Raw genomic sequence first — 25,768 nt, 5'->3', positions numbered from 1 at the left:
CGCCAGCTCGCAAATCTCCATCGATACTCATTTGTTTACCTGGCATAGCATCCAAGGAAAATCTTGCTGAAACTTCTGCGACTCGTTCAGAGCCTTTAGTAATCACAATAAATTGCATAATTGTAATAATCAAAAATATTACAGCTCCAACTATCAAATTTCCACTAACCACAAAGTTTCCAAATGTATAAACAATTTGACCTGCATTACCATCCAGAAGGATCAAACGAGTAGTTGTAATTGACAATGCCAACCTAAACAGAGTTGTAATCAAAAGAACAGATGGAAATGTTGAAAAGTGCAATGGAGTAGTGAGATAAATTGCTACCATCAGAATAATAGCGGTAATTGACAAATTCAAAGCAATTAAGCTATCAACCAAAACAGTTGGCAAAGGCAAAACTATCATAAATATAATTGATACCAAAAAAGCTGATAGCAAAATATCATTTCTACTGCTACACAAAACAAGAAATCTTTGTAACCTATCTTTCATTTATACCTGCTTTAAACTCTTATTTTTTAAAATTACCTGGATATATATAAGCCATTTTTTATCTCTATTGCTTAAATCTTTTTCTCTCAAAAATTGTAAATATAAGTTTGCTTGATCATTCTTATTTTCCAAAATTGACAAATGTAGCAAACATTTAATAACAGCGACATTATTTGGATTTAATAATCTCAAGGAATTAAAAATAATATTAGCTTTACCTAATATTCTATTTTGCAAAAAGGTAAAACCCAAAATAAGTAAAAAATCTTCTTCTTCAGAACTAAACATATTTAAAAATTAATACAATTGAATTAAATTAATAATTTATAATAATTTTTTATTAAAAATTAATTAACAAAAAGATGATGAAAACCTTTTAAATCTAATCATCTCGTGCAAGGAACGTTCTTCTGATAAGAGCTTTTTAAGATCAAACAATTCTTTTAAAGAGGTTTTTGAGGTTTTTTCAGACAATGACAACAAGCTTCTGTTATACCATTCAGGATCAACCTTAAATATAAAAACTTTAGGACATAAAAAACTATCCAAAATTTTTGACATAACATATGGTTTAAAAATCTTTTCTATAACAGTAACTGAGCAAGTTGTAGAGACACACAAATTATCACTCAACCTAAGACTAAATTCCTGAGAGGGTTTCAATTCTTTATCTAGAGGAACATTATTTTTTGTTTTATTACCATTAAAACCTAGCAAAATTCCTTTATTAACAATTTCTTTCATTATTACCTACAAATTAAATTTCTCTTACCTGATAAAATAAATTACCCAATGAGCTTAGGGTATCGCCTATATGCCTACTAGACAAATTATCAATTTCATCTTTCAAAACCAAAATAATATTTAATTCTCCAAGCTTACAAACTCTTTCAAATTTATTGCTTAATTCTAAATCACCAGAATTAACAAGACTTGATATTTTCATAATTTTTTCAGTCAGCAAAATAGGTTCAACTTGAATTGATAAAATATAAAAAATAAAATCATCATTAAATTCAAAAACAATTGAATATTCATTATTAATTACAACTTCCCATGACTTACAATCTAGATCCATATCTCTAATATTCAAACCCAAGGCAAGGGCAAATCTCTCCAAAACATGAGTATGATTTCTGGAAGAATTCACTTATGAAACCTCTTCTTCATATAAAACAATACTATAATTATGTATTGTTGACAAAATATTTTCTTTTGAGTAATTATCTCTAAAAACCTTTTCAGGAACATTATTAATTGATTTATTCAAACAATTTGAACAAGCAATTTTTGCCTCAATTTCATCATCAATTCCCAGAGATGAACAAAATTCTTCCAAACCATCAATTGAAATATAATCATCAGCTATCACAGGCAAGATAAAATCCAATATACTAATGCTATTAGCGCCTTCTCTTAATTTATAAAATTTCTTCAAAAAACTAATTGTTTCTGCGGAATATTCATTAATAGTTTTCAACTGCTGAAGTTGAACAATATCATCTATAATTGGTTTCAACTGTATATCACTCAGAGATGATTTAGAGGAATTCAAGTCAGCACCCAATGCACATAACAGAAAATCTAAACTATCAAAAAACCTACCAGATCCATATTCATTAATCATATTTCTATAAACATCTGCCAGGTTTTGATAACCCAAAATATTTTGACGATAAAATTTCCTAACCTGAGGCATTTTAGATTTATCACCTCTGACAAATTTTAAACCTTCTTTAGTAATATTCAGACCGGCGTAAATTTCAGGACCGCTTTCTTCTTCTAGTTCTTTACGCATTTTTTTGATCATCTTTTTCAGCTGATCATTACTATCCAAGGAATGTTCCAGATATATCAAGGCCAGGAATTGATGTGAAATATCTGGGAAGAATTTATTTAAAATATTTGCCAAGTTCATTGAGGAAGAGTTACCTCTAACCAAGATCTGAATCTTAGCTTCTTGTAGAAGATCAAGTGATAAATCGCTATTTTGAGAATCTAAGAAGTCTTTTAGTTGCTGAACATGCTGCTTATTTTTAATGATGCTAGATCTATCAGATTCTTCTTTAGCTTTCTTTAATTTCTCATCTTCACCTTTTCTGTTAAAGAAGGTCACTTCTTCAGCAGCATCTTGAATTTTTTCTAAAATTGAAACTTCTTTAGCTTGGAAGATAACTTTTTGACCATTAAAACTTCCAGAGGCTGATGACAATTTATCACCCTGAAATGAGCTATCTTTAGAATTTATAACATCAGATATATTTATCATTTAAAAACAAAAAATTAATAAATTTTCCATATCAATAAATAGTATTTATGGTGTATAAATAGTTAATTTTTAATTAATAAATATCAAAATATTATCCTTTGATACTCTAACAAGACCCGAGCTTGAGTCTAACTCAACATTCATACCATCAATTCTAATCACATTACCTAAGTAATCTGTAACCAAATCAATATGACCTGGCAAAATATTTATCCAACCATTAGATGTTAAAATCTGAACACTATAAACATTACTATAATTTTTAGTATTTAAATCAGATATAATTGATACTTTCATGACCAAAACTCAAATTACATTAATTTTGCTTTTTTCAAAACATTTTCAATTGTTGATGTTGTAAAGAATGCTGCTTCTGGAACATTATCATGCTTACCTTGCAAAATTTCTTCAAAATCAGAAACAGTTTGATCCAGATCAACCAATTCACCAGGAATACCTGTAAATACTTCTGCAACAAAAAATGGTTGAGATAAAAATTTCTGTACTCTTCTAGCACGAGTAACTGCAATTTTATCATCTATTGACAGTTCTTCAACTCCCAAAATAGCAATTACATCTTGCAAAGATTTATATTTTTGCAAAATTCTTTTTACTTCATTAGCAACCCTAACATGCCTTTCACCAACTATTGAAGGATCCAAAATCCTAGATGTAGAGTCTAATGGATCAACTGCTGGATAGATACCCATTTCTGCAATTTGACGTGACAAAACTGTTGTAGCATCCAAATGAGTAAACAATGTAGCTGTAGCTGGATCTGTCAAATCATCCGCAGGAACGTAAACTGCTTGTACAGATGTAATTGAGCCATCTTTAGTAGAGGTAATTCTTTCTTGCAATGCACCCATATCTGTTGCCAAAGTTGATTGATAACCAACAGCTGATGGAATCCTACCCAGCAAAGCTGATACTTCAGATCCAGCCTGAGTAAATCTAAAAATATTATCAACAAACAGTAAAACATCTTGTTTTTCTTCATCACGAAAATATTCAGCCTGAACCAAACCAGACAAAGCTACTCTCAATCTTGCACCGGGGGATTCATTCATTTGACCATATACCAAAGAAACTTTTGAGGAATCTCCTTCAAGATCAATAACTTTAGATTGTATCATTTCATGATAGAGATCATTTCCTTCTCTACTACGTTCACCAACTCCAGTAAATACGGAATAACCACCATAGGATTTAGCTATGTTATTAATTAATTCCATAATTAAAACAGTTTTACCTACACCAGCTCCACCAAACAAACCAATCTTACCGCCCTTAGAATATGGTGCCAACAAATCAATAACCTTAATTCCTGTCTTTAGTATTTCTGTATTTGTAGATTGACTAGCAAACTTAGGTGCAGATCTATGAATTGGTCTTGTAATCTGAGAGGAAATTTTCCCTCTACCATCCATTTCTTCACCAATAACATTCATAATACGACCCAATGTTGCTTTACCAACAGGAACAGATATTGGTTTACCTGTATTTATAACAGTTTGACCTCTATACATACCTTCAGTTGGATTCATAGCAATAGCTTGAACTGTATTATTACCGAGCAATTGCATAACTTCTAAAACAATTTTTTTACCATCCAGTTCTAATTCCAAAGCGTCAAAAATTGTTGGCAAATTTGACTCAAAATGAACATCAATCACAGAACCAATTATTTGTATTATTTTTCCTTCATTATGCAACATATAAAAACCTAAATATTTTCCATTATTTCCATTCCAGAAACTATCTCAATAATTTCCTGTGTAATTTTAGCCTGTCTTCTACGATTATATGATAATTTCAAATTACCAATAAGTTTATTTGCATTATCATTTGCATTATTCATACTAATTATTCTTGTAGAATATTCAGACATACTTTGTCTATAGATTAGATTTTTAATCTTAGCAGACAAGTAAAGATCAAAAGTTTGTTGTGTAAAATTATCATAGCTTATATCAAAAATTGAAAAATCTTTACCTTCAACATGACTTATAGTATCACCCAAAAATGGAAAGACACAATCACAAGAAGGGACATGATTTAACATTGAAACAAAATCATTAAAAATCACAAAACATGAGTCACAACCAGAAATCAAGCCCTTAATTTGACTTTGCAAAGTCTCATAGGACAAAAACAAATTACCCTTTATTCTATCAATTCCTTTTTTACCAACCACAACAACTTTAGAGTTTGGTGTTATAAATTTCTTAGCAAAAACAGACAAATTACTATTTATATCTCCACACAAACCCATATCAGAAAACAAAACAATTATCAAAGGTTTATCATACATAAGAACTGAAGATGGAGAAATATTACCTTGATGCTTTAAGTTAAACAACCAATCAAACTCACTATACTGCTCATTATACCAATGCCATTTAGATAATCCCATTAATTTACTTAATTCTTGAAAATAATTTAAAAAACTATTTGCTTTATTTTGATAAGAGCCAAATTTCACTGAAGAAATAACTCTCATAGCCTTAGTTATTTTCTGAACAGATGACACACTTTTAATCTGAGATTTAATAGAATATAAATTTACCACTACTAACCTAAACTAGCTTATCTTTAACAAAACTATTATTTTGAGATTCATCAGTTTTATTTAGGAAAGAAGATTTTACATTTTTAATAATTTCTAATAAATCTTCATCTCTAGAAAAATCACCTGAACTACGAATATCTTTACAAATATCTCCAGATTTTTTAATCACTTCACCAACAAAATCGAGCAAAACCTCATTAGAAATATCTTCAATCTGCTTTCTACTAATCAGGAAAAACAAGATGCATTGTTCTTCAATTGGAACCGGGGAATTTTTTTCTTGATTTAGAAGTATCATAACCTTTTTACCATAATCCAAAATAGATCTAGTTGCATTATCCAAATCAGAACCAAGCTGAGAAAAACTTTCCAAGTCTCTATATTGGGAAAGCATCAATTTTAATTCCCGAGAAACTTTTTTAATTGCTTTCTTTTGTGCTGCTGAACCAACTCGACTAACAGACAAGCCAATATTAATTGCTGGCTTATTTCCATTCCTAAACAATTCTCCTTCGAGAAAAATCTGACCATCAGTAATAGAAATAACATTAGTTGGAATATAAGAGGAAATATCACCTTCCTGAGTTTCAACAATTGGCAAAGCTGTCAATGATCCACCACCACTTTTCTCAGACAAATTTGCAGCACGTTCTAACAACCTACTATGTAGATAGAAAACATCTCCTGGATATGCTTCTCTACCGGGGGGTCTATGCAATAAAAGTGAAATTTGACGATATGCTACTGCATGCTTAGACAAATCATCATATACAATTAAGGCATTCATCATATTATCACGGAAGTACTCAGCCATAGTACAACCAGAATATGGAGCCATAAACTGCAGAGAAGCAGGGCTTGATGCGCCTTCTAAGACAATTGTTGTATACTTCAAAGCACCATGATGATTCAACAAGTCAACAATATTTGCTATATTAGATTGTTTTTGACCAATTGCAACATAGAAACAATATAGCTGATTTTTTTCTGGGAGTGTTTCATTAATTTTTGCCTGATTTAAAATTGTATCAATTGCAATACTAGTTTTACCAGTTTGACGATCACCAATAATCAATTCTCTTTGTCCTCTTCCTATTGGAATCATAGAATCAATAATTTTAATACCTGTTTCCAATGGAAAACATACAGATTTTCTTTCAATAATCCCAGGAGCGCTAACTTCAGCATGCCTAAATTCTACAGTGTTAATTGGACCCTTATCATCTAAAGGATTACCCAAGGCATCCACAACTCTACCAACCAGGCCTTTTCCAACCGGAACCTTAAAAATATCATTAGTTCTTTTTACTACATCACCTTCTCTAAGGTCATCATCTTTTCCTAAGATAATAACTCCAACATTATTAACTTCAAGGTTCATTGCTATACCTTTAGTTCCATTAGAAAATTCAACCAATTCTCCTACCTGAACATTATCAAGACCATAAACTCTAGCGATACCATCACCAACAGACAGTATTTTACCTGTCTCCAAAAAATCTATTTTATCATCAAAATTAAGTATTTTATCTTTTATTATTGATACTATTTCTGATGGATCAATTTTCATACTTTAATTCCTCTAGTAAATTTTTTTCTAATTTATCTAACCTTGATTCAAGAGATGCATCAATTAAATAGTTTCCTATCCAAAGTTTCATTCCAGCAATCAAGCTAATATCAACACTCAAATTGACATTAATATCATGATCAAAAAACTTAGACAACATTATTTTTAATTTCTCAACAAGATCTTCCTGAATTTCAGTTGCAAAAATTGCATTACAATTCATTTCATTTTTCATATTTGATATTTGTTTTCTATAACCTGAAAAAATCTCTGAAAAAAGTTCTATTCTTCTATAAGATAACAATTCACTAATAAATCTAACAAAAACATTTTTTCCTTTTTTAGTGGAATCTTTTTCATATTTATCTGCAATCAATGATGAGATTTGATTAACCAAATCGATTTTTTTCTCTTTTGAGATAAATGGACTAAAAAAGAAATTTGCTACCTTATCAATACCTAGCAAAAAATCAAATGAACTCAGATAGAGATCTAGTTCTAGTTTATTTGTAAGAACAATATCAGCCAACACTGAAGAATATCTAAAAGGTAAAACTGAATTACTCATTATGAAACTCTAAAAATAAAACACTATGATTATATAATAAAAATTACCAATTAGTAATATAATTAAAAAAACCAATAAAAAACCAAAATCACAAATAAATAATTTTAATAACAAAAAACCAAAAAATTTTACCAAAATAGAAGATAAAAATTAATCACAAAATAGCAACAAATGAAAAAACATTTCAGAAAAAAACAAATTTATATTGCTTCAAAAAATAAAAAAATCTAACCTAATTAGGATTATAATAGTTATTTTGGATTAAAATTATGTCTTTAAAATGTGGAATTGTAGGATTACCAAATGTTGGAAAATCAACGCTATTTAATGCCCTTGTAGGAGTAATGCAAGCTGAAATGGCCAATTATCCATTTTGTACAATAGATCCAAATGTTGGAATTGTTCCTGTTGAGGATGAAAGACTACAAAAGCTAGTGGAGATTAACAAATCAAGAAAAATGATTCCTGCCACATTAACTTTTGTTGACATTGCAGGACTTGTTAAAGGAGCATCTAAAGGTGAAGGAATGGGGAATCAATTTCTATCACATATCAGAGAAGTTGATGCCATAGTTCATGTTTTAAGATGTTTCAAAGACGAGAATATCCAACATGTACATGAATCTGTAGATCCAATTAGGGACAAGGAAATTATTGAGACAGAGTTATTATTAGCTGATCTACAAATGCTAGAAAAGTCATTAGCAAATCTCAAAAAGAAAACACCTCAAGACAAGAGGATACCTTTTATGGAGAAAGCCATAAAGGAAATCAATGCTGGAAGCAAACCTTCAGAATATATTCCTCAAGTCAATTTACTTTCACAAAAACCTGTTTTATATGTATGCAATGTCGAGGAAAACAATGCAGCAAATGGAAATGAAATCAGCAAATTAATAACTGGACAATTCTCACCTACAGAAATCATCAGTGCAACTATTGAGTATGAAATTGCAAAAATGACGAACACTGAGGATAAGGCAATATTTTTAGATTCAATTAATTTAACCAACAGTGGATTAAGCAGAATAACAAAGAAGATGTATGAAATGCTTGGACTAATAACATATTTTACATCTGGGGAAACAGAAACACGAGCATGGACAATAAAATTATCAACTTTAGCTCCAGAGGCAGCGGGTGTAATTCATTCAGATTTTGAGAAAAAATTCATCAGAGGAGAAACCATTAGTTACAATCATTACATTGAAAACAATGGAACATCAGGTGCAAAAGAAAAAGGTTTAGTAAGATTTGAAGGCAAAAATTATCAAGTCCAAGATGGAGACATAATTCATTTCCACCATAGCTAAACTAAAACATCACCAATTTTTAAATTATAGCCATTAAGAAAATCTTTTACAGACACAGATTTCTTTCCTAGTTTCTGCAATTCAATCAACTCCAATAAACCATTACCACATTTTACAAGAAGAGGATTTAAGGAAACCACTGAACCGGGGCCAAAATCCCCAATTTCTCTAACAAGATCCAGTGATTTCAACACCTTAATTGCAATTCCATTATGATTAAAAAAACATTTTGGATTAAATGCATAAATTTGTCTTTTCAAGACATCAGCATTTTTATTCCAATCCAATAAATATTCCTGACTACTAATTTTATTAGCAATAGTTGCGAAAGAATTATCCTGTTTATATTGTTTAATATTTTGAAAATTATCCAAAGTTTCTATAAGAAGTTTTGAGCCTATTTTAGCTAGCAATTCCTTAAACTCTAACAAGGAGAATGACATATCAAGATCCACTTTTTGACTAAGCAATATATCTCCTGTATCCATGCCTTCATCTAACAACATAGTAGTAACCCCTATATTATTAAAATCTCCTGCAATAATAGATCTTTCAACTGGAGCTGCACCTCTCCATGCTGGCAAAATTGACCCATGAACATTAATCACACCAAACCTTGGAATAGATAATATTTCTTTTGGCAAAATTTTACCATAAGCTACCACTACCAAAAAATCTGGAGTAAAACTTTTCAACTGACTATGCAAATCAACATCTCTCATATCTAATGGAGAAAAAACAGGGATATTATTATTTTCTGCAAATTTTTGAACAGGAGACAATTGCAAATGCATACCTCTACCAGATTGCTTAGGACACTGAGTATATACAGCCAAAACTTCATAATTAGCACAATTAACTAACTCATAGAGAGAGTGAACAGCAAAATCAGAAGTACCCATAAAAACTATTTTCATTTTCTATTTCAGCAAATTTTTCTTAAATTAAATCAAAAATGGATCATGAACACAAATTGTATCTTCTCTTTTTGGACTTGTTGACAATAAAGTCACAGGGACTCCAATAAGTTCTTCAATTCTTCTAACATATTTATTAGCTTGCAAAGGGATATCAATCCAAGACTTCATAGACTGTGTATTACTTTTCCAACCTTTTATAGTCTCATATATTGGTTTTACTCTAAACTGATCAACTGAAGATGATGGCAAATAATCAATAATTTGATTATCTAGCTCATAACCAATACAAATCTTAATTTCATCTAATTCATCTAAAATATCCAATTTAGTAAGAGCAATTCCATCAATTCCTGCAACATTAACAGCTTGTTTAACAGCCACTGCATCAAACCAACCGCAACGACGTAAACGTCCTGTATTTGTTCCTACTTCTTTACCTTTTCCCCCAATATGAACTTGTAAATCTTGTTCATCATTTAAAAATTCAGTAGGAAAAGGACCAGAACCAACTCTTGTAGAATATGCTTTTGTAATACCCAAAACAAAATCTATCATCTTATAACTTACACCTGAGCCATTTAACACAGAACCAGTTACTGTATTTGATGAAGTAACATAAGGATATGTACCATGGTTCAAATCAAGCATAATACCCTGAGCACCTTCAAATAAAACATGACAATTACTTTTCCTAATTTCTGCCATTTTTTTCCACATAACACATGAATATGGTCTCAAAAATTCAGCAATATCAAATACTTGTTCATATATTTCTTTTTCATTAACTAGATCAGCATTCATTCCTGCCCTAATCAGATTATGATATGCAACAATATTTTTTATTTTATCTTTTGCTTCTTCTTTATTAAAAATATCTGCAACCCTCAATGCTCGACGTCCAACTGTATCTTCATATGCAGGACCAATACCTCTCCTAGTTGTACCAATCACTTTAGATTTTCCAAGAGAGTTATTAGCAAAATCTTCCCTTACAGAGTCCAAACTGCCATGTAATGGCAAAATCAAAGAAGCATTATCAGCAATTTTCAAATTATTTGGATTAACATCCAAACCTTGACCAGCAACTCTATCAATTTCTTGCTTTAATGCCCAAGGATCAACAACAACACCACTACCAATAAGAGATAATTTTCCTCTAACTACACCAGAAGGAAGAAGTGCCAATTTATATGTTACATTATCAACAACCAAAGTATGTCCAGCATTGTGGCCACCTTGAAAACGCACTACAACATCAGCTCTTTCTGAAAGCCAATCTACTACCTTTCCTTTTCCCTCATCACCCCATTGAGATCCTACTACTACAACTCCGGACATTTTATCTCCAAATTCTAATTTATTTTTTATTAAATTTATGATTAATAATTTTTGCTACTGCACCATCATTTATAACATTAGCACCTGTAGCAAAAGTATCATTAGCTATACCAATTGCATAAAGAATACTAACCTCTAAACCTGACAAGCCCAAAATAGGCTGAATAACAGGCATTGTTGCAACTACTGCACCACCAGGAACACCAGGAGCAGCTATCAATAAAATAATTATATTAAATATCAGTATAACAACAGTGTAAAAATCAGGAAATACACCATTATGAAAAACATAATAAATAGACAAGGAACAAAATATCTGACTTACTGCAGTACCTGATAAGTTTATTGTTGCACATATTGGAATAACAAAGTCATTAACTTCTTGTTTAACATCATTTTTTTCTGAGCAAGAAAGAGTTACAGGAATTGTAACTGCTGATGACATTGTACCTATACCTGTAATATAAGATGGAAGCATATTAAATATCATTTTTATTGGATATGATTTAGTATAAATACCAGCAATTGTATAAAATATTAATATCAAAGCCCAATGAATTATTAGTGTAAACAAAGACAAAAACAAAAAATAACTCAAATTATCAGAAAACAAATTATTATGTGTCATTTTAAAGAATGAAAAACCAACATAAAAAGGTATAATTGGCACAATAAATCTATTCAAAATAAAAAGAACTATTTCCTTTAGGTCATTAATAAAATTTCTAAAAGCAATCCTACCTCTACCTGCCAAACCAAGAGAAAAAGCTAACACCAATGCTGAGGTAATACTCATTAAAGGTTCTAAATAATGTTCAGTAATACCATAATCAGTAACAAGATTAAATTCTGATAAGCTATTTATTGCTATGAAAGGTATAAATACTAAAGCAAAAATATAGGATAATATACAACCCAGAAGCATACAAAATACTGACAAAAAAACTATATTAAATATAAGATAGGTAGCATCTTCACCCAATTCTAAAATTCCAGAAGTAATTAAAGCAATAACCATCAATGGAACTAAAAACACCAAATAGTCTATAAAGATAGAGTTTAAAATATTCAAAACCCTAATAACAATTTCACTGTAAGGAATAAAATGTATTACCTTGCCCAAAGCCATGCCTAAAATAACAGCCAACACTGTTTTTAATAATAAAGATTGTCTAAGCATAAATAATATCTCCTAGTTTATTATCAACCGAGGATATATAAAATATCAAGCATGCTAAGAAAATTTTTAACTAATTGGCAATGCATCTACCTCTTTTGAAACAACTTTCATTTTTTTCTTTTTCTTAATCTTTCCATCTTCCAAAATCTGATTTAAATGCTCACCTGTAATAGTCTCTAACTCTAACAAGGTATCTGCAATCAAATCTAATTTATTTCTATGCTTTGTAAGAATTTTTATGGCTTCATCACGAGCCAAAACGATAAGATTTTTAACTTCTTCTTCAATAAGATTTGCAATATCATTAGGTTTAGAAGTAACTCTAAATCCCATGCTATCATCATCTGAATAGTTAATCTCACCAATTTTCTTTGACATACCCCATTCTGTAACCATTTTGCGAGCAATATTTGTAGCAGAAACAATATCACTAGATGCACCACTAGTAATATTATCAACACCAAAAACTAATTCTTCAGCTACTCTTCCACCCATTGCTATTGCCAATTTTGCTTTTAACTGAGTAATGCTCATTAAAACATTATCTTTTTCAGGAAGATTCAACACCAATCCCAAAGCTCTTCCACGAGGAATAATAGTCACCTTATGAACAGGATCAGCTCCTTTTACAAATAAAGAAACCAATGCATGACCACCTTCATGATAAGCAATAGTTTTTTTCTCTTCAGTAGTCATTGCCAATGATTTTCTTTCTTTACCTAAAAACAATTTATCTTTAGACTTTTCAAAATCTTCCATAGTAACCAATTTCTGATTATTTTTAGCAGCTAACAATGCTGATTCATTAACCAAATTAGCCAAATCAGCTCCTGTAAAACCAGGGGTACCTCTAGCAATTCTTTCTACATCAACATCAGAAGAGTATTTTATATTTTGTAAGTGATTTTGCAATATAGCCTTCCTACCATTAAAATCAGGAATAGGTACATAAATCTGCCTATCAAATCTTCCAGGACGTAACAATGCTTTATCCAAAATTTCATGCCTATTAGTTGCTGCAACAACTATAATACCTTTATCACTACTAAAACCATCCATTTCAACAAGTAATTGATTTAATGTTTGTTCACGTTCATCATTACCACCACCAAATCCATTACCACCCCTACTCTTACCAATAGCATCAATTTCATCAATAAATATAATACATGGAGCAGCTTTTTTAGCTTCTTCAAACAAACTTCTAATTCTACTAGCGCCCAATCCCACAAACATTTCAACAAAACTAGATCCAGATGTAATAAAAAATGGCACTCCTGCTTCACCAGCCATTGCCTTACTCAGTAAGGTTTTACCTGTTCCTGGAGGTCCAATCAAAATACAACCTTTAGGAACTTTACCTCCAATTTTAGAAAATTTTTCAGGGTCTTTAAGGAAATCAACAATTTCTTGTAATTCTTCTAAGCATTCATCAATTCCTGTAACATCTTTAAAAGTAATTTTACTTTCTGATTTTTCAAACATCTTAGCAGCAGATCCTTTTATACCCATAAGACCACCAGAGCCTCCAGTATAGTTCATAAACAATCTTAAAATAAACAACAAGAACACAATATTAATCAGAAAAGAAGCAGAAGAAATCAAAAATGTCAAAAAGATACTTGAATCTTTGCTAGCAACATTTATTGCAATATTTTTTTCGTGCAAACTAGAAATAAAATCCGGACTATTTAATGGCAAAAGGGTAACAAATTTATTACCAGATTTATCTTTCCAAACTACTTTATTTTCACTAGAAGACAGTTCTGCGGATGATACCATATCACTAGAAATATTATCCAAAAATGAAGAATATGAAATTTCACTATACCTATTGCTATCATCAAAAATACTTGAAAAGGCCAATAAAAATAACACTATTACAGCTATTATAGATGCCATTCTCATAAATTGATTTTTATCATTCATATCTAAAAATTCCTATATTCTAAAAAACAAAATAGAGTACAAACATTTGGAAATCAAAATCTACTACAGTTATTAATTGTTTTACTATAGTCATGATTAAATTTAACTAAACTATCAATGCTAACATTTGATTCATTAATAAAAAACTCACAAATATAGTTATTAAAATCATAATTATTTAACAAAGCTTTTTTAGATTTAATCAATCCCAATAAAAAATAATAACCATTATTATCATCTTTATACTTATGATATGCTATTTTAAATACTTTAAAAGACAGTTCATAATTTTTAGAGTTCATCAGCAATACTGCCATAGTATAGATTTTTCTCTGAATCTGAAGATTTTTATTGCCAATATTTTTACTAACAATCAATAACATTTTAATTAATTTTTCACCATCTTTATCAGATTCATAATTAGAGTAGATTCTAGATAAAACTGCAGATATATCATTTGCAGATAAAGAATTTTTACCAAGATTAACTTTTTTAATTTTTTTCTGCTTCTTAAGATAAGATAATTTTTTACATTTCACAGAATTTGCACATTTTTTACTGAACTTTTCAACAACAATGCTGTTATTAACTTCTTGAGAATCAGAATCTAGTGAATTAACTATATTATTTATGTACTTATCATAGTCACTTTCATCAATACCAAAAGCATATGAGGAGAGGAACAAAAAAAACAAGAATAAAATCATTAATAAAACCAAAATTATTTAACTAATAAATCATAAATTAAAAAACACTTTTTGAACATCATCATGATCATCCAAAATATCTAAGAAATCATTAATTACTTCTAAGTTATCTTCATATTTTTCCAATTTAACATTTGGAATCCAAATGAGACAAGCTTCTAATAATCCTTGAAATTTTGTTCCTAACAATTTTTGAACATTACCAAAATCTGAAACTTCTGTGAAAACTTCATAGCCATCATCACCATTAACACAATCTTTAATGTCACACTCCAGACAAAAATCTAGAAATGTATCAAAATCACAAATATCTTTAGAGTATTTAAGAAAACCACACCTATCAAACATATATGATATAGCTCCAGGATTGCATAAATTACCACCATTTCTACTAAACAAGACTCGCAGCTCTTTTGCTGTTCTATTTCTATTATTAGTCAGTGTTTCAACAATAACTGCAAGATTACAAGGACCATAACCTTCATATATAATTTCTTCTAATCCATCAACATCATCACTTTTCTTAATTGCTCTATCAATATTATCCCTAGGAACATTATCAGTTTTTGCCATCAAGATTGCATTTTTCAATTTAATATTTGTTTCAATATCGCTATTTTCTCTTGCTGCAATAGAAATTCTTCTAACATGCTGAGCAAACACTTTTGATCTCTTTTTATCTTGAGCATTTTTTCTATGCATAATATTTTTAAATTTAGAGTGACCTGCCATCAAATACCCAAATTATATTTAACAAATAAAATATTTCTTTTAAAATTCAAAGAAAATATTGAACTTATATCAGAGTTAGTTATTATTATCTTCATATACAGGAACTTCAACAGTTGTAATAACTGCAATTACCTTTGTTTTGCAAACTGTTTTCTTTTCTCTATTAAAATCAAATGAACTATTAATCCCATCTCTAATTCTTTTTTGTGTATTTTCTATATCATCTCTAATTCTTTTTTGTGTATCTTCTATATCTTTTCTTATTCTATCTGATGAACTTAAATTACTATCTTTAGTTGGATAAATCTTTCCTGAATTCATAAACATTTTATAAACAATATCTCTTGCCTTTTTAAGCACATCATCTGTATCAGCATCACCAATTTTAGGAGACAAATCTAAGACTCCAACTATATTAACTTTTTCACTACACATGCTTTTTAAGCTGTTGCCAGTACCAAAAAAATAACTCCAATCCCAACCTGAATTTGCACTTACTGTCAATGTCAAACTAGCAAAAGCTGCAGCAAATAACTTTTTCATTTTTATACCCTCAAAAATCAACAAAACATTAATTATAGATTTATTAATAAAAGCTTTATAATTTATAATAATAATATTAATTTTATTAACTATATATTTATTTATACTAAATGAAGAAAGAAAATACTAATAATATTCCCAATAGTTTTCAGAAAACAATAGAGGAAATGGACAAATTAATGCAAATAATCAAGATGCAAATAGATGTCCTAGAAAAATTAGGTTTCAATGAAAAAAACCTAAAAAAGGCAGAAATGAGCCTAAACAATAATCAAAAGAACAAGCTAATTGAAATAAATAAAGCCATAGAGTTAGCTGAAAGAAGACAAATAAAGAATTCAATCAAGAAAACAAAAGAAAACATTTATCTTAAAGATGGGGTAAATTTGGAGACAAAAAAAGCATCAGCTAAAAAGAGCAAGCATATGATTCCTGTATAAATAGGAAAATTATTTTCAGAAAATCATATTTTTAATAACTATTAATGTAAATTAGTACTTGCAAAAGTAGGATAAATATCCAAATTTTAATAATTTTTTCATAAAATCCCATCAAAATGAGGGTCAATTATATGTCAATTTTAGTATTTTGTTGAAGTAATGCCCTTAAGTTTGTCTGTTAGAAGAAGACTTTGACATCAATTTTATTAGGACAAGTTTTATTATGAGCAATGGATATACTGGATTACAGATAAGTAATACACAAAATTCTGATGAATTCAGGAAAATTCAGACCTATCTAAATGAAGAAGTTGAAAAATATAAAAATGATGAGGAAGCAAGTGAAGGATTAAAAGGATTAATTCTAAAATTTATTAATAATAGCAATAATCTTTCCAAGAACAGTGATAGCATTATAGGATCTCTTCTTAATTTAAAACAAATTGAAAATAAAATAATAAATTCTAATAGCAATCAAGAGCTAAGTGATGCAGTCAAGCTTTTAACTGAAAATATCTCTAATAATGAAGAAAGTATTAAAAAAAGTGAATATCAACAAGGTCTAAGCTTTGCTGCCAGTACACTTGCGAATAAAGGAAACATCATAAATGAATTATCATTTAAAGATAGTGACTTCAATTTTCTTTTTGCTTTTGCAAATTATCAAATAATAAATGCCAAAAAAATCCTAGAGAGCATCAAAAACCAAAACAAAAATGACTTAAATTCAATAAGTGAAGAAATAGCAAAGATAAAATCTGGAGATAAAGATAAGAAAATCAATTTTGACAAGAGCAAAGAAAAAATAGCTAATCTAATTCAACAGATAAAGAAAAGATATATAGAGATAAAATTTGCTCATGAAAAAGCTATGGAGTTGCATGAATTTGCAGCCAACATTATTAGCATATCTTTAAAGATGAACAATGTAACCATAAATAATATCAGATAAATTAAATTACCAATAAAAGGCTCAAAAATGGAGAATTTTACATTTAAATCAAACAAAGAAATACCGCAATTTACACAAATAATACATAATTTATCAAAGTTTTCAACAGATGAAGATTCAAAAAAAAACAGTGAAGAAATCAAGAGACAAATTGCTGATATTAACAGATTATCTAATGAATTTGTATCAAAAAGCAAAGAACCAATCAAATCTGGAGTAGCCGCCAATTATAATCGTGATATATATCTTCTGGACATAGCATATGACCTATCACCAGAGCAGATAATACTATCAATAGTAAACAATGCGCAAAAATTAACCCAAAGTGTTGAAGATATTATCAATGAGACAATGAAGGATATAAATAATACACAAAACAAAATATCATCAACAGAGGTTAATATTTTATCAAAGGCAAGAGCGGATAGACCTGAAAAACATGATGAAAAAGTAACACCTGACACAACAATACTTAATTGGATAAAAGAAAATTTAGGTGAAAAAATATTTACCAGTTATAACAAGAAAATACCTCAAGAAAAGTATGATCAAATGATCCTTTCTATAAGAGGATGGATAGATGATCAAAATGCACAAATAAATATGAACATGACATATTTAAGAAAATTTATAACTGATAATAACCAAACAATAGAATATAGCAATGCGATAATTAGCAGATTCATAAAGGCCAATTTAGCAATAATCAATAGTTTCAAAAACTAAAACTTTATATTTATATAGGAAAAAAATGATAAAGGAAGAAAATAAAAAACTAGAAAAAATTCTTGAAGAGGTTATTATAAATAATTTTTCATTGAAGTCTTTATCTGGAATAAAAGAGGAAGAGTTAGAGAGTATTTATGCTGTAGGATATGGGATATATCAGAAATCACAATTTGAAAAAGCCGAGAAAGTATTTAGTGTTCTCTGCAATATAGACAACTACAACCATAAATATTGGATGGGTCTAGCTGCATGCAAAAAAATGCTGAGCAAATATGATGATGCAATAAAATCCTATGCCATAGCCAGAGTAGTTAATCCAGAAGATGCAGATAGTTCAATACAATCATCTGAGTGCTATATAAAAACCAACAGAGAAGAGGAAGCTTCATTATGTTTAGATGATGCTGAAGCTCTAATTGAAATTTACCCAAACAAAAACAAGAAGTATGAAAACAAAATTCACAATCTAAGAAAATATTTAAGTGAAAAAGGAAAAAAGTAATGAAAGAAACAGACGACAAAATCAATATAGAAAATCTTAATATGACATTACAAAATGTATCTCAAATACCTGAAGCAGAGATAGATTCACTCTATAGCATGGGGTACAACTTATATCTGCAAAAAAAGTATGATGATGCAACAAAAATATTCCAGTTACTTTGCATGATTAATCACAATAAGAGCAAATATTGGCAAGCTATGGCGGGCTGTCAAATGGCAAGCAAAGATTATGAAAATGCAATCAACAGCTACCTTATGGCAATAACCAACAATCCCAAGAATATCACTCTTTATATTTGGTGTTCTCAATGCTGCATAAAAAGCAAAAACTTTGATATTGCCATAAAGGCATTAAATATTGCTCTCAGTTTAGTCAGTGAAAAGGATACAAAAATTAAAGAAGTAATTAAATCACAAATTAATAAACTAAAAACAAGTGAACAAAACAATGAACAATGAATTTCCAAATATAAGTATAACAACACAAGATAGTAGTAAAATTGCTGAGCTATCAGTACAAGGCAATAGTGAAGAAGAAAAAAGACAACATACTGAACCAATAATTAAATATGAAGATCATATAGATGAAGTAGATTTATCTGATCACAAACCAATATTAGAAGCACCCAAAGCATTTGCTATTGGAAATATTCTCAATCATTTTATTGAATTACAAGACAGGATAGCTACAGCTCTAATATCAAGTTCATCAAAAGATATAGAGCAATCAAGAGATACAAACAAAAAAAGCAGAGAAGAATTATTAGTCAAAATAGACAAGCAGATAGAGCTAAAAGACAAAGCAGCTCAAGAGAGTAAAGTATCAAGAATTTTATCTTGGGTTAGTACAGTTATTGCTGTTGCTTTTGCTGTTGTTGCTACAGTTTTCACTGCTGGTGGAGCTACACCGCTTCTAATTGGAGCAGCAATAACTCTTGGGATGACAATTCTACAAGAAAGTGGAGCAATGGACAAGATAACAGAGGCAATTAGCAAGGGGATATCAAGCATTTGTACAAAACTTGGGTATTCCAAAGAAGAAGCTGATGCATTAGGACAACAAATTGCAACAGGAATTGTAGCTACAGCTGTTTTAGCCATTACAATTGCATCATGTTGTACAGGAAATATCAATCCTGGGAGCTTAATGAATGCAGTATGTAAATTTGCTCCTAAAATTGCAATGTTAGTACAAAAAATTTCCACTGTAGGTAATAGAGTAAATAATTTACAAAGATCTGTAAAAATATCTACTAGAGCAGAATTATTTACACAAGGTTCATTAAGATCAACAGAAGGTGGACTAAATATAGACTCAGGAATAAATCAAGGTGAAGCTGAAAGAAGTCAAGGAGAATATATTCAAATGATCAGCCTACAAAAAATGATTGAAAAGATTATAACTGACAATGGTGATTTTATAAAAAATCTTATGAATGCACAACAGCTAATCTTTACCAATTTTGCAAGTATAATAAAAGACATACAGGAGACAAGCCTAAAATTAACCAGACAAAACAATGTTTAATAAAAGGAAATTTAGATATGAATAGCATAACAAAAATTGATGAGAATACTAACATAACAAGTACAGATTCTGTATGTTCAAAACAAGCAGATGGTAACAAAAAGTTATGTGAAAAAGTAATTACAGAAATATTTAATGAAAGTAATACAGGAACAGTTCGTCATGACTTAGTACTTGAAGAACCACAAAACAATTTTGATATAAAAAGTATTATTAGATTTTCTCAAAATAATAAAGACAAACTCACAGACAGTATGTGGGGATTTTTCTTACTGATGTGCAACATTGATCTATATCTAAAAAAGCAATCAAGAGAGGATTCATACTATCAAAGAATAACATCATTTAATGATATGAATCATGCTGCAGAAAAGCTTAAGAAAGCTGCAAGAATTATGATTGTTGGATCAGTAATTGGTGGAGCATTATCAATAGGTGGTGGATTATTAGGAACAGCATTTGCTTCTTCCAAGATTCTCAAAAAGGGTTTAGATGGAATTGGAAAAAATAAGGCAAAATCACCATTTACAAAAACTTCACCTCAAGGAGAAGCTTCATTAGACATTCATAAGGCAAAAAGTAAAACTAGGGATAGTAATTTAGTAAATCGACATGAAGTCCTAGATGGAGTAAGACAAAGATTTGAGAACCCACCTCCAGTACCAAAGCATACAAGTCAAAATGTAAATTTAAATACAGAGCATACAACTCCTGTTGTTCCAAAAAGATCCACATCTTTAACAGGAAGCATTCCAGCTATTCCTAGTGATGTTAAATTAATGTCAAAGGTAGACAGAGGGAGATATTTAAGCATTCTATTTGATAACACTGGAAGGTTAGTTTCTGGAGTTTTCCAAGGTCTATGTGAAATAGAGAGAGCTGAAAAAACTAAACTAGAAGCTCAATCTGCATTAAAACAAAGTTTTGGTGGCCAGGAAGAACAATATTGTTCATCTGTTGCTGATTCTTTAAATAAACTTATAGCTCAAGTAGGAAGTATTATTGAATCAAATATAGAAATGTTTAGATCAGCAATAAAGGCATAGTATCATACATTTTTAACCTTTTATAGTTATCAATATTAATCATGGAATTTTATAATTCTTTATTAATTTGACAAGGGATAAATTAATGTCTAGGGAACATGTATCTAATTTGATTAATCAATTAGGTGAAATATTAAGACTTAAAAATTTAAAAATTGATGAAACTGGATTTTGTTCCATTACATTTGACAATAAAATTATTGTAAGTTTTGATTATTTTGAAGAAAATGATAGTCTATTTGTATACACACCCCTAGGCAATCCCTCTGATAAGATTGCGAAGGAAATATATAGAGAAGCATTAAGTGGAAACTTTTTTTGGAAAGACACTGGGGGTTCAACTCTTGCTATTGAGGAGAACACAAATAGCATAGTTATGTTTGACAAATTAGATCTAACCAATCTAGACATTTCAGGGTTTTTATCAATAATTGAAAATTTTGTCAATTATAGTGAAGAGTGGTATGACAAAATTAATCCTACATCAGACAATAAACAAGAAGAAAAAATATAGGTTAACAAAAAAATAGAACACCTTAAGAAACAATTAAAATTTTGATTTTTTCTAATCAATACAGTATTATGATAAAAATAAAATGTCTAATATTATATTTTTTAAAAATGAAATTATCAGAAGAACAAATAAGCAAACTTTCTCTTGCGATGGCTGCTAACATAGGACCAATAACTTACACAAAAATCATGCAATATTTTGGAACAGCATCGATAGCATTAAATAGCATTCATTTAAAAAAAGCAAAATTACCTAGTAGACAAAGCATAAATCAGCAAATAGGAAAAACCCATGATATTGGTGGAAAAATCATTTTCAAAGATGAAAGTTCATATCCAATTTTATTAAGAGAAATACAAACTGCACCTGCTGCACTTTGGGTTATTGGCAATAGCAACATAATTAATAACAAAAAAAATTTAGCAATAATTGGTTCAAGAAACTGCACTGAAGAAGGCAAAGTATTAGGGAAAACATTTGCAAAAAAAATTGGAGAAAGTGGGTTCATAATAACATCAGAGATGGCTAAAGGCATTGATACTGAAGCTCACTTTGGAAGCATTAAAACTGGAACTTTAGCTGTACTAGCTTGTGGAATAGATATTGTATATCCTAAAGAAAATAAAAAACTATATGAATGCATAAAAAACTATGGGTGCATAATTAGTGAAAACCCAACTGGAACACTACCATTACCAGGAAAATTTATTTCACGCAACAGAATTATTACTGGAATATCACAAGCAACATTTATTGTTGAAGCAAAATTAAAATCTGGATCTTACCAAGCTGCGCTCAGTGCTATAGACCAAAATAAGAATATTATTATTCCAGAATTATCAATAAATAATAATCATTTAATTAACAAGGGAGCAATTATAGTCAGAACACCAGAAGAAATAGTAGAGCATCTTACAAAGAAATTTACATCACTAAATTCAAACATAAAAATATTTAATGAACAAACAATAAATTTTGATTTCTCTAAATCAAATACTAAATATCAAGAGCTAATATTGGAAAAAATAACAGATCAGCCAAAAAAAATTTCAAGAATTGCGCTAGAATTAGCACTACCAATTGAAACAGTAAATGCAAATATCCTAGATCTAGAGCTGGAAGAAATAATAGAACATATAGATATGGAAGAGGTAATCCTAAAGCAAAAAATAATTGACTAAAAATTTCTAATTTTAGCTTTCATATGCTCTTAAGTACATTTCTTCTTCCAACATTATCAGCAGAACTAACGATACCATCTTCTTCCATTTTCTCAACAATACGTGCAGCCCTATTATAACCAATCTGAAAGTATCTTTGTACAAAGCTAGTAGAACATTTATTTTTAGAAATTACTAAATCCACAGCATCCTTATAAAGATCATCATCACCATTAATAGAGGATATATCTTTCAATTCTTTATCTTTTTTTGATAAATCAACTGTACAATCTGAAACACCTTGTTGTTTAAGAAAATTAACAACTCTTTCTACTTCCTGATCTGATATAAAACAACCATGAACACGTGACAATCTTCCTGCGCCTTGCATCAGCAACATATCACCTTTACCTAAAAGCATTTCAGCACCATACTGACCAATAATTGTTTTACTATCAAAACCAGATGATACTTGGAAACTTATTCTAATTGGGAAATTAGCCTTAATAACACCAGTAATAACATCAACTGAAGGCCTTTGTGTAGCAACAATCATATGAATACCAGCAGCTCTTGCCATTTGAGCCAAACGCTGAATACAATCTTCAATTTCTTTACCTGCTACCAACATCAAATCAGCCAATTCATCAATCACAATTACAATATATGGCATTGATTTTAAACTATCAGAAAAATTCTTATAAAGAGGGCAATTATTAACTGAATCATAACCAACTTGTACTCTTGTACCACGTTTCTTTGCTAATTCATTATAGCTAGCAATATTCCTTACACCTACTGATGACATAATTGCATATCTTTTTTCCATCTCATCAATAGCCCATTTTAAACTCAAAACAGCTTTTTTTGGATCTGTAATAACTGGCATTATCAAATGAGGAATTCCATTATAAACTGACAATTCTAACTGTTTTGGATCAATTAAAATCATCTTACATTCTTCTGGTGATTTTTTATATAAAAGTGACATTAACATTGTATTAACTGAAACAGATTTACCTGAACCAGTTGTACCAGCAACCAGCAAATGTGGCATTTTAGCTAAATCAACAAACATCAAATCACCATTTGTCTTTTTACCTAAAGCTAACATTAATTGAGCATTATCATTTTCACTAAATGCATTATCAGAATATAAATCATGAGCATAAATTACCTGTTTATACTTATTAGGAATCTCAATTCCTACCATATCAGTACCAGGAATAACACCAATTCTTACTGAGACCACACTCAATGAACGAGCAATATCTGTTTCCAAGGAAGCAATTTTAGAAACCTTAATTCCTGGACCTAATTTAAACTCAAACAAAGAAACCACAGGACCAATAGATATATTTCCAATTTCACCATAGATATTAAAGTCATTCAACACTTGAATCAATGCCTGTGATTTATAATTAATTTCACTATCACTTGGAATATTATTATCTGAAGGCTTAGTTCTATCCAAAAGATTAATTGATGGTTTTCTAAAAGTACCATATTGATATACTTTTTCATTACTATTCTTAGAATAATTAGAAGAGCTTAATCCATGATCTGATCCTTGTTCATTGTAGGGCAAATATTCCACAGAATCCATATCACTAGCAATGCCCAATTGATCATTTTTAGCACTTTTCTTTCTATACAATAAGCCTAATAAAAACCTAAAAATAATTTTTGTGTAAAAAACAATAAAGCTAACAAATTTAACAACAGATCTTATTAAAAAGAAAATCAGCCTTAACACAAAACTCAATTTATATGCTATCCAATCTCTTAAATCTTCTACATGATGAGGATCTAAATCGAGTGTTTTATGAACAAAAAATGCACTAACAAAAGCCAATAATCCAACTTCCCAAGCGAACAAATAACTCAGGCCCATTACATCACGAGTCCAAATCATAACATCATAAATAAAGTCACCAAAATAACCACCCCAACCTAGTGGGAAGTGCCATGTTTTTAATGGTTGAAAGGAAGTTCCTAAAGATGAAACAAAAACCAATGAGAAAAATAAATACCAAAACTGCCTACTCAGTAATGGCCTAGAATAAATTAACATTGTTACTCCCCACCAAAATAAAATGAATGCAAGCAACAAAGAGCTAACAGGACCCAAATAGACCATCATCATATCACTCAAGTACATTGCGAATGTACTCAAATAATATTTAACATTGCTATTACTATAATGATACCAACCAGAGTTTGCGGAGTAATGACCCATAAAGCTCAGGACAACTAAGAATGAAAGAAAAATGCAGAAAATACCTGATAATTTCATAAGAAACCATTTTTTACTTTTACTTTTTTCATAGTAAAAATCATCATAATCTGTATACATAAATAAAGACTTTAAATTATCCAACAAACAAAGGCAAAAGAATAAACAAATTAAATACAAAATTTACAAACTTTAAATCCTATACCAAGAATAACATATTAAGACACATTCTGACAAAAAAATTATTTATACATATTTAACATTTGCTAACAAAAAAATTATTAACAATAATTATATAAATGAAAAATAATAGGAAAACCAAAAAAATGAATAGATGGAATCTCAATGATTTATATGAATCAAATAATGACCAAAAGCTCATTTCTGATCTAAAAATTCTATCATCAAAGATTCAAAGGTTCAAAGAAACATATGAAGGAAAACTAACAGATTTAGATCCTAATGAGATAAAACTTTCTATAAGTGAATATGAAGACATTGTATCTATTGCCGGGAAAATAA

General features: G+C 29.6%; 4 protein-coding genes across 4 annotated transcripts; all 4 read right to left on the bottom strand.

Moving 5' to 3' along the window:
• Positions 1 to 3,076: 3,076 nt before the first annotated feature.
• Positions 3,077 to 4,483, bottom strand: LOC130548577 (ATP synthase subunit beta, mitochondrial-like). The gene has a single exon (XM_057325415.1). It carries the CDS (start codon positions 4,481 to 4,483, stop codon positions 3,077 to 3,079), a length of 1,407 nt encoding a protein of 468 aa, XP_057181398.1.
• Positions 4,484 to 5,272: 789 nt separating this feature from the next.
• LOC130548576 (ATP synthase subunit alpha-like) lies at positions 5,273 to 6,907 on the bottom strand. The gene is made up of 2 exons (XM_057325414.1): positions 5,461 to 6,907; positions 5,273 to 5,283 (listed from the first exon to the last, which is right to left on the bottom strand). The coding sequence occupies exons 1-2, from the start codon at positions 6,905 to 6,907 to the stop codon at positions 5,273 to 5,275; spliced, it is 1,458 nt and encodes a 485-aa protein (XP_057181397.1).
• Positions 6,908 to 9,732: 2,825 nt separating this feature from the next.
• Positions 9,733 to 10,413, bottom strand: LOC130548575 (adenylosuccinate synthetase-like). The gene has a single exon (XM_057325412.1). It carries the CDS (start codon positions 10,411 to 10,413, stop codon positions 9,733 to 9,735), a length of 681 nt encoding a protein of 226 aa, XP_057181395.1.
• A 1,879-nt stretch (positions 10,414 to 12,292) lies between these two features.
• LOC130548574 (ATP-dependent zinc metalloprotease FtsH-like) lies at positions 12,293 to 13,711 on the bottom strand. The gene has a single exon (XM_057325411.1). It carries the CDS (start codon positions 13,709 to 13,711, stop codon positions 12,293 to 12,295), a length of 1,419 nt encoding a protein of 472 aa, XP_057181394.1.
• Positions 13,712 to 25,768: the final 12,057 nt, after the last annotated feature.

This window comes from Triplophysa rosa, linkage group LG25 (assembly GCF_024868665.1).
Source record: "Triplophysa rosa linkage group LG25, Trosa_1v2, whole genome shotgun sequence".
Lineage (NCBI taxonomy): Eukaryota > Metazoa > Chordata > Actinopteri > Cypriniformes > Nemacheilidae > Triplophysa > Triplophysa rosa.
Note: the sequence above shows the minus strand (reverse complement) of the source record. Positions and strands in the feature narration are given on the sequence as shown.

Bases quoted from the DNA above. Each gene is read 5' to 3' on its own strand.
- LOC130548577 (XM_057325415.1), bottom strand. From the start codon at position 4,483: ATGTTGCATAATGAAGGAAAAATAATACAAATAATTGGTTCTGTGATT.
- LOC130548576 (XM_057325414.1), bottom strand. From the start codon at position 6,907: ATGAAAATTGATCCATCAGAAATAGTATCAATAATAAAAGATAAAATA.
- LOC130548575 (XM_057325412.1), bottom strand. From the start codon at position 10,413: ATGGCAGAAATTAGGAAAAGTAATTGTCATGTTTTATTTGAAGGTGCT.
- LOC130548574 (XM_057325411.1), bottom strand. From the start codon at position 13,711: ATGTTTGAAAAATCAGAAAGTAAAATTACTTTTAAAGATGTTACAGGA.